The 10,960-nt window shown below is 33.5% G+C and overlaps 2 protein-coding genes across 2 annotated transcripts; both read right to left on the minus strand.

The window, feature by feature from the left end:
* Window positions 1-1,320: 1,320 nt before the first annotated feature.
* On the minus strand, window positions 1,321-4,250 carry LOC133793613 (uncharacterized mitochondrial protein AtMg00820-like). The gene is made up of 2 exons (XM_062230923.1): window positions 4,213-4,250; window positions 1,321-1,696 (listed from the first exon to the last, which is right to left on the minus strand). Exons 1-2 carry the CDS (start codon window positions 4,248-4,250, stop codon window positions 1,321-1,323), a joined length of 414 nt encoding a protein of 137 aa, XP_062086907.1.
* Window positions 4,251-4,443: 193 nt separating this feature from the next.
* On the minus strand, window positions 4,444-6,558 carry LOC133793614 (L-type lectin-domain containing receptor kinase IX.1-like). The gene has a single exon (XM_062230924.1). The coding sequence runs from the start codon at window positions 6,556-6,558 to the stop codon at window positions 4,444-4,446; it is 2,115 nt and encodes a 704-aa protein (XP_062086908.1).
* Window positions 6,559-10,960: the final 4,402 nt, after the last annotated feature.

The following is a 10,960-nucleotide window of genomic DNA, read 5'->3' on the forward strand; positions in this document are numbered from 1 at the left end:
ATGAGTGATTCATCATTCTAAGGGCAATAGTCCCATTCCCTTCGATGTTTTATGGACTTTCTCTCTAGCTAATCCTTTCGTCAAAGGATCTGCTAAGTTATCATCAGTGCGTAACATGATCCACTCTAATAGCTCCTGTTGAGAGAAACTCTCTAACAGTACTATGCTTATGACGTATCTGTCGTCTCTTACCATTGTAATAACGGTTCTGAATTTTTGCAATAGCCGCGGTACTATCGCAATGGATCAACACAGCTGGTATCGGTTTTTCCCATAAAGGGATCTCAGCTAGCAGGCTTCTCAGCCAACCTGCTTCTTCACTAGCTGTAGCTAGTGCTATCATTTCTGACTCCATGGTGGACTGTGCCAAAATAGTCTGTTTCTTAGATTTCCAAGAAACAGTTCCACCAGCTATACTAAAGATATAGCCACTTGTTGCTTTGGAGTCATCAGACAGAGAGTTCCAGTCTGCATCACTATAACCTTCGAGAACAGCTGGAAACTTCTGATAATGTAATCCAAGGTTCATGGTTCTCTTTAGGTATCTCATGACCCTTTCAATAGCATGACAATGCTCTATACTAGGTCTGCTAGTAAACCTGCACAATAATCCCACGACATAGGCAATGTCGGGTCTCGTACAATCAGTGGCATATCGAAGACTGCCAATGATGCTCGCATAGTCAAATTGTCTTACACTGTCACCAGTGTTCTTAAATAACTTTACACTTGGATCATATGGTGTGCAAGCAGGTTTACAATCAAAGTAATTGTATTTATTTATAATCTTCTCAATATAGTGAGATTGATCCAAAGAAATTCCCTTTTTGGACCTAGTAATCTTAATACCAAGGATTACATTCGCTTCTCCGAGGTCCTTCATATCAAAGTTAGCACACAACAGAGATTTCACAGCATTTACAGCATGGATATTCGAACCAAATATGAGCAAGTCATCCACATATAGACATACAATAGTCAAATGTCATTATCAAATTTATAATAGATGCATTTGTCACTTTCATTCACTTTAAATCCATGTGAGATAACTAAATTGTCAAATTTCTCATGCCATTGCTTAGGTGCCTGCTTAAGACCATACAGAGATTTATCTAACTTGCAAACCTTATGTTCCTGACCATGGATTACAAACCCTCCCGGTTGATCCATATAGATCTCTTCTTCTAATTCACCATTCAAAAATGTTGTCTTAACATCCATTTGGTGTACAACTAGATTGTGAATTGCAGCTAGGGAAATCAAAACTCTAATGGATGTTATCCTCGTAACAGGTGAAAAGGTGTCAAAGAAATCTATGTTTTATCTCTGCCTAAAACCCTTGGCTACCAAACGAGCCTTGTATTTTTCAACAGTACCATCGGGCTTCAATTTCTTTTTCAAGATCCACTTACAACCTATAGGCTTACAACCAGGAGGTAAATCAACTAAGTGCCACGTTTTGTTAGACTCAAGAGACTCAATCTCATCATTTATTGCTTCTTGCCAGAGGTCAGCATCTAAAGAGCACAAGGCTTCTTGGAGGTTAGCAGGATCCTCCTCTAATGTATAGACACAGAAATCAGAACCATAATCTTTAGCAACTCTAGTTCTCTTACTTCTCCTAGGTTCTGATTCTCTATCCTCAATATGTTCATTATTCCTAATCACAGGAATGTTGCTAGTAGATGCGCCCCCACTATTTCTCAATTTAAAAGGGAATCTATGTTCATAAAAATCAGCATCATTTGATTCCACAATAACATGTGCATTTAAATCATAGAACCTATATGCTTTACTATTAATTGCATATCCGATAAATACACATTCATAGGCTCTACTTGCTAGTTTAATTCTCTTAGGATCAGGAATACGAACATAAGCCAGACAACCCCAAGTTCTAAAATAACATGGTCAACGAATAGTCTACTCTAAGTGTGTGATGTTAATTATTTTGTTATATATATATATATTATTAATGATAAATGTTCATAAGATATTTTCTTTATTTTATTTTTTTTATAAATTATAAAATTTAATTTTATGGCCATGAGAGTAAAAAAAAAACAAAGTATTCATATAAATATGCTAGATAGAAGCAATATTCAATACACATTTGTTCATTAGTTTTAAAACTGTAAACATTATTTATAATTTTAATAAAAAATTATTCAATATTTTTTTAATATATATATAATAGAATAAATTATAGTTGTATAGTATATATAAATATTTATATTAATAATTTCTATATTTATGACATCTAAACACAACATTGACATAAATATATATATACATAGCTACATGACGTATATATAAATTACAATAATATTTAAAAATAAATTAATAATAGTGATATTCCACAATAGAAAAATAAAATGGAACGAAATTACCGATCAATATTTCTGGCTGAGTCGCGGACAAAGTCGCTCTCTCTTTAAGACGTTTCGAGGCTCTGCCCTAAGTGTGCACGGCAATCTATCAACCACGTCGTTCCCAGGATAAAACAACCTCTGTACGATCCCTCCCTGCACCGAGAGGATCGTTCTTGTACACCCTTTATAAAAATTGCTCTGAGAAATTTCGTAGAACCAAGAAAGAACAAGAACTATGTATCTCTTTTTCAAAAGAACTCTATCTAACTTATACACAGAAGAAAATCCCAAAACGTCTAAAAACGTTTTTCATTAAATCAGAGGAGGATATAAACGGCAAAAAACGTTTATCTTCATTTAATCAAAATAAAAACCGTTTTGGTATTATTAAAATGAACGTTTTTAAAATTAATTTAATTAAAAAAATGATAAACGTTTAGATACCATGTTGAAAGAAAAAAAAAATTTAAACTTAAAAATAAGACACCACACCACCCGCCAGCTCAGCTCGGTCGGACGGCGGCGCTCGTGTGGTGGTCAAGTGTGTGAGTCCTCACCCATTCGCACAAAACTGGGTACCCCTTGGGGCACACCCCAAGACATAGACTTTGCAACTTATATACACTCTATGAAGAGTGTTCCAATTCCATGTGGGACTTTTCCCATATCACACACAACTCAATTGTTTCAAATTTTTTAAATAATTCATAAAAAGTTCCAACAAATAGAAATAAAATAATAATATAAAAATTCATAGTATAAATAGTAGTATACATGAATCAATTATTTTTAGTTTCTAATGTATTTCACAATAACCTTTGGTAATTTTGATGAAGAAAAAGGCATTCAATCACTCGATAAAATACAAACTATCACACAAATTTATAAGATAAAAAAATGATATGTATGTTTTTATTATTTTTAAATAAATATGATTTAATTGTTTAAATTATCATAAAATATCTTTAAAATATCATATTTTAATTTATTTATTTATTTATTTTTGTTTAAATTTATGTTTGTTCTAGATTTTAAATTTTGCAATGATAACAAGCGATTATATATTATATGTTTAATATAATATTAATATTATAAGTAGATTTTAAATTTAAGTTTATTGATAGTTGATAGTAAATTATATTATATTATTTTTGTCTAATAATACTTGAAGTTTAAGTTTAAGTTTAATTAAATTTTATTTAAGTATAAAACATACTGTTTTATTATTTTTAAATAATTATTATTATAAAATATCTTTAAAATATTTTATTTTAATTTGTTTAATTATTTATTTATTTAAGTTTAAATCATGATTATAATTTATAGTTAAATATAAGGATAATTTGTTAAAGTTAACAAAAAAAAATAAAAAATTATTAATACTAGGAATTTTCTGTTGGAGCCGTGAAAATTAATATATATATATATATATATATATATGTGAAGAGGTAAAAAAAAAAAGCATATATTTGATATATTTTTTTTTTAATTAATATATTCTTGAACTGGCGCCTATTCCTGTACAAAATTCTATTCATGAAAATACAACTCAAATATTTCTTTTCCACTTTTCATGGTTTTTCTAATTAAAAATTTAGCTCTAAAAATATTATACAGAAGATTTTCATTTTGCACAATCAGCTACCGAAGGTACGTGATGATGTAGTAGCATGGAGCTTAATAGGTACGTCGGTCAAATACTGTTATTGTCGTTTGTGGCCTTAGTTGGTCGTTGTCTTTGTTGATTATAGTCAGCTGGTATTGTTGTCGTTTTCTCATTTTAGAAACCTAGCTTGTATTTATAACAAGTTTTTTTGATGATTTTTTGGAAAGAAAATACCGGTTCGTCTCTGAGCTTCCTTGTCGCAGGAGCTCCATTCAATCCAAAGACAAGATCGTTTGCACTTAACAAATACAATTTTCACCATTGAATAAAAATATATACTCCAATGAAAAACAAGTAACTGGTCCTCTATCAACTAAAAAAAAAATGAATATGGTATATTGCAAATGTTGACTCTAGACAAATACGAAAGAATTAAAACCTGATCATGATCAATATGCGAAAGAATTAAGCAGGATCAGAAAGTTTTAGCAAAGGCTTAGTAGAGCTAGTTGAAGTTGTTGAAGCAGTGGAACAACTCCCTGTAACAACGGAAAATAATGAGCAGGAATCGAGAGAAGTAATACTGAATGGAGGCATAACATACATTGGCACGGGCAACTTGGGCGGCAGAATAGGCAATGCAGTTTCAAAATTAAGAACACTCATCACTTGCTTTATAGATGGCCGACATGTTGGATCGGGATGGCAGCACCACAGCCCAACAATCATTACGCACTCCATCTCCCGATCGTTGCAATATTCCATACTAACAAGTCCCTTGTCAACCGCCTCAACAAGTCGGCCTCTCCCGTAGAGTTCCCACACCCACTCCACCAGCACCACCTTCTTTGGATCTTCTTCATTTAGTACGACTGATCTTCTTCCACAGCAGATTTCAAGCGCAACCACGCCAAAGCTATAGACGTCGGACTCCTTGCTAGCCTTGCTGGTAGTGAAACACTCCGGGGCTAGGTAACCTCTTGTTCCAGCTACCACTGTTGTGTCTAAGCCCATTTCGTGGTCAACTAGCCTTGCTAGCCCAAAGTCTCCCAGCTTAGCATTGAAGTTTGAATCCAACATGACATTACTTGACTTGATATCCCTATGCACCACACACTGTTCCCATTCTTCGTGAAGATACAAAAGAGAAGAGGCCAAACCAAGAGCTATTTTATGTCTTATTTCCCATGGTAGAATGAGCTTCCCACCAAATATGTGTGTGTCAAGGCTTCCATTGGGTAAATATTCGTAGACAAGAAGGAGCTCATCTCCTTTGTGGCACCAACCAATAAGTTGAACCAAATTTCTATGTCTTAAACGACTTATAATTTTTACCTCGGAAACATACTCTTTCTTCCCCTGCTTTGATCCTTTAGACACCTTCTTAACAGCAACTTCAGTGTTTGATTCGATTAAGAAGCCCTTGTAGACACCTCCAAAGCCTCCCTCTCCAAGCTTCCCATCTTCGGAAAAGTTGTTTGTTGCCTGCCTTAGCTCGTGATAAGTAAACCTCTTGGGGCCAACCCCTCTTTCGAATTCACCATCCATGGAAGCATCATAATCTTCCTCCTCTGCTTCCGCTTCCTTGTTAACTCTATTTCTCCGAAGCAAGAACCATACCGAACCTAGTATTCCACAACATAGAATAGCAAAACCTACAACCAAACCCAAACCAATCTTTGATACTTTTTGTCTTTTAAGTTTCCCCTTGGAAGATTCCAAGGTTGGATTATAAGCTTCGAAGCTCGGACTCGAGTTGGTATCATCAGTACTAATCTCCAAGGTTGAGTTAAATGACCACGACAAAATTTTATGTAATTGAAACAGTCTACCCGTAGCTGCAGAGAAACCAACTCTTACCTTTTCTCCCAAGAACCTCAGATCTACTACGTATGAAAGACTAATGTTTTCACCAATTGCTGTATCATTACCACCATAACTGAGAAACACACTTAGGTTTTGAGAAGCAGAGTTATAACTTACCCAAGCAGTTGCCACTCTAGATCCATCTTCCATGTTAGTTTTCAGTGAGACATTTGTTCTTGAGATTATGGAATTAACATTGATACCAACATGATTGGAGCTAGGATCCCATAAATTCCGATAAGTATCAAACTCCACTGCGACAAAAGGATTAGTACTACTCGAATCATTCCAAGATGCCGGGCTTGTCAGTCCGAGGTTTCCGCCAGTTGAATTCTCTGGGATATCTGACTTGAACGGCGCAATGAAGAACGCTAAGCCATCTCCGTTATTGTTTTCGTTGAGTCCATCAATGACAAATGAGAAATGAGTAGTGAAGCTTGTAACAAGTTTTGTTTTGGGATCCCAGAGCTGGACCTCCTTGTTGTACGAGGCTCGACCATAACTATAATTTAGAGGAGCATCTCTTTGATTCATTGTGAGCTGTAGAGCCCCGTTGGCTCTGGTGGTGTCCTTCTCCAATTTAATGTCGTCGTCCATATTTTGGTCAGGCCAGCTGAAGGAAACTGAAGAGCCCTGTTCGAGTAGGAAGAAGAAGATAAGAATGGTTAACTTGACGAGAACAGTAAAATTATATGAGCTAATAACGTACTCCATTGTTGTTGAATATGGATCAATACAGGTTACAGAGGGGGAACAGCATAGTACTAGCGAACATATATAATTTTAATGAAGATGGTATTTGTACAGAGTCAGACACGAGATCTCTTAGTCCTAGTTTTTTTCCTTTCTTGTCTTTTTAGAGAAATTCTTCATCAACGGCTGAATTGGTCTGTTTGATATGATCATTTGAAGACAAAAATATCAATATAAAAGACTGTGCTATCCTATATATAAATAGCACAATTTTTCTACAGGCTTGACTTTACTAACAGTAGGCTTTCTGTGTTCTTTTTCTAGACTTTCGAACAGTTTTTTATGCAATTTTTTTATGATGGCATTTGTAAATTTTTAGAAAATTTCAAATAACTTATAGTACCGAAAACTAAATTCAAATATGTTGATGCACGTGACTAATTTTTTTTATGTGGAAAATAATATGTTTCAACCTAGTTTTCGGTACTGTAAATTATTCAAAATTTTCTAAAAATTTGCAAAATACTCTAAACAACTACAATATGCATGATCATAAAAAAAGTTGTACCGAAAATTGTTCACTAGTCGAAAACAGTAAAGAATCTCACTAATAAAGTTTAAAGTGAAATCCTATAAGAAAATTGTCATATAAATATATATACATATAGATAATCATTATATGTATGAATTATGATTAAACCAGTCTCATAATTGAGAATTGATTATATATAATTATATAGATAGATATATAATATATGTACAATTTTTTTTAATATTCTTGAAATGTAATCACCGCTATATAAAGATATAACTATTGAAACATATTTCATGTATATCTAATACATGTAGTGAGAGCTAGAGACCGAGACCTTTTAATAACCTACATGTACTTAGGACATTATATGTAACACGTTAGCCAAGACCATTACAATGTGTATTTTAAATAATATTAAACTCGCTGAACGAGTCATTTGGCTATAAACATATAACTAAATGTGATTAACGGTTCAGGGTTAAAAATTTCAGCCAAAAGAGATTGATATTTCATTAAAACGTTAAGATGTACATGAGATCTCATAATAAGCGTTTACAAAGTTGTTTACAGATTAAAAGGGAAATTACAAGTCAAAAGTTAATATCCACCTACCTAAGCGGAAAAAATAGGATTTAACCCTAGCTACTCTAAGAAACCTTGGTTGTGGTGGTCAAGCTGCCGCATATGTACACGTCGCTACCAATCTCTCCAACTCATAGCTGGTCCGTCTTCCATTTCTCCCCTTATCTGCACCACATAGCACCTATGAGCCAAGAGCCAGCAAGAAAACTTAAACATGCTCATAAACAGTTAATAACACACGTTACCAAATCATAATAAACATGTCTAGCAGTAATAACCCTACTCATACATGCATACCATTCATATAAATGACTACAATGTGATATGGGGTCAAATACCACTTTGATTAGAAGTTCTAAGAGCACAGGAGTGATATCTGGCCCCATATGGTATCGTAGTCATATGAGAAGCTCTGAATAATTTACTATACTAAAATCAAAATTCTAATAATCTGTTTTACACGGGTATTAAAATGAACAAATTTCTAGATGTTTGAACTCTGATTTTGATATCGTAAATTATTCGAAATTTACAAAAAATTGATGGGATGCTATTTAAACCTACACTTTCATATAAAAATATTTTGATTATAATTTCTTCATGTACAAAAAATGAAAAAGATCCTACCAATAAAGGTAGGAACCATATTATTTATTTTATTTAATCTTTTAAATAAATCATTATATTTTCTTTTTCTTTTTCTTCTTCTTTTTTGAAAATTGAGTTCTTTTGCAAAAATCTGTGTTAAAAAATAATAATATTGTAAAGGACGTTTGGTAAAAATAAACTTTCTTTAATGCATGTCACTTTACAAAAATAATTTTCTTATAAATATATATAACCTTCCATGACATTGGACTTGTTGAAAACACTCCATACCATAATATATATAAATGCTGCAAAAATAATAAATAATTAATAGACGAGGTCACATAATTAAGACATTTTTTAATCTAGAACTTAATTAACTCATTATTAAGACTCAAGCTACGCCGGCAGCCGGCCATGTAGTCATACTTTAATTATAATAATTTGTTAATATTAGTATTCTTCTTTAAAAAAATAAATAAATAAATCAACGCCAATCAATTATGCCTAACTTTCCAAAGTTTAATTTGTTTTTATTAGATCGTCAGGCCTATGGATCTATATGAGCGATCTCTACATTATGCATAGTATATAATTTGTAAATAGCATAGTAAACATGCATGGACCCATAACGTAATTTCTAAGAATTATTCAACTTCATTAACTCTTACATAACACAATTCATTTAAAAATAAATAAAATAAAAAAAACTCTTACATTACATGACTCATCTACAATATATCGACGAAATAAGAAAAGAAAATAGAATTCATGGTGATAATAAAAATACAATTCGATATGTATATATGAGTAAATATTATTGTAAAATATATTGGTAAAATTGTGGACTATTATGAAATTTAATGTGTTAAAAAATGACCAACAAAAGAAAAAGAAAAAATCATTTTCATTTTATTCTATCCCCCAACCAAAGAAGACCTACTAATATAATTATAAGATCAATAGTTCATTCAAATAACAATATATATATATGATTAATTCGTATGGCTAGATCATATACTGTGGACTTCCAAAATTGGGCTTCATTAATATATATATATATATATAAGAACTTTACTATATTTTTATGCATATAGTTTTCACTGAAGAAGAATAAAGAGTATATTTCCGAAGTTCTTGTCTGTCTAGGAATATTTGCCCAATGGAAGCCACAAATTTCCTGTGTTGTGGCTGGTCAAACTAGTACCAACAATACAAATCGATTGTTTTCATATTCTATGCTCCTTATTGGCTGGTCAAACTTTACTATAGTTATATTGTATGTGGCAGTCAAATCAAGCTGCTCAATACGGCAGCATTTGCTGGCGTTGAAAAGTTAGTAGAGAAAGATTTTATACGGTTCAGTGAATGAATTTCTCAGCTCAAAAAATAATGAGGCTGAGGTATTTTGAATATATAATCAACTCAGAGAGTATACACAATATTTTTGGCCAAATATGTTGTTTACACGTAGAGAATATTCTAACAAATTTGCTAACAACCTACAAAGAAATCTATACAATTATTCTTCCATGATTGTGCTAGGACCATTGATTGATGACTTATTACTTTGTTCTGTATCCTGACTTGGACATTGCTGCGGATGTGGCTGCTGATGTTGTGCTTTGACACCACCCCTCAAGCGAAAGGGTGACTGTTGAACCCCAAGATTGTACACCATTTCCCCTGAACTTTTTATGAGTCAATCCTTTAGTAAGACAGTTGGTTACATGATCTGCTGATGGTATGTATCTTACCTCCATTTCTTATTTTAACACTTTGTCTCACAAAGTGTACATCAAGTTCTATGTGCTTGGTCCTAGCATGATACACTGGATTGAAGGCCAGGGCTGTTGCATTGATGTTGTCACACCAAGTAATAGATCGGTTAGCCAGAGAAAATTTCAACTCCTTGAGTAAAGATTCTAACCAGGTTATTTCGGGTGCAACATGAGCAAGTCTCTATATTCGGACTATGTGCTTGATCTTGCTACTACAGCTTGTTTCTTGGATGGCCACAATACAAGAGTGTCTCCTAGATATACACAATACCCTACAACTGACTTCCTGTCATCAAGGCAACAAGCCCAATCGACATCCGAGTATCCAATCAAGCCTAGATTATCACTGCAGCCAATGTGAAGTCTATGGTGAACTGTTCCCTTTAAATATCTCAACATCCTTTTTGCTCCACTCCAATGCATAGTGGTTGGTTCCTAAAGAAATTGACTTAACTTATTCACTGCAAATGATATGTTTGGCCGAGTGTGACATAAGTACTGAAGTGCTCCCAATAGACTTTTGCATATTGAGGGATTGTTGAGTTTTTCACCATCAGTCAAAGAGAATGGTTTACCAGCAACTATTGGTGTGGGGCAAGGTTTGAGATTCTCCATTTTAAACTTGTGCAGTAGTTCTTCGATGTATTTGGATTGGGTGAGGTAGATACCCGTGTCATCTCGGAACACTTCAATTCCTAAAAAGAAGTTTAAAGGCTCCAAATCTTTCAAGGTGAAACTCTTGATTAGAGCAGCAATAAATTGAGTTAAAACTCTTTCATTGTTGCCTGTACTAGAATAAGTACTAGAAGTATCACCTTATTGTTGTTGTAGATTAATAAGGAGTTATCAGCCTTGGAGTTCTGAAAATGCCACTGTTGGAGAGAGGTTTTAAGTCTTTCAAACTGTGACGCCCCACATCACTATGGCTGCTTTCTGG

This window comes from Humulus lupulus, chromosome 8, assembly GCF_963169125.1.
Source record: "Humulus lupulus chromosome 8, drHumLupu1.1, whole genome shotgun sequence".
Taxonomy (NCBI): domain Eukaryota; kingdom Viridiplantae; phylum Streptophyta; class Magnoliopsida; order Rosales; family Cannabaceae; genus Humulus; species Humulus lupulus.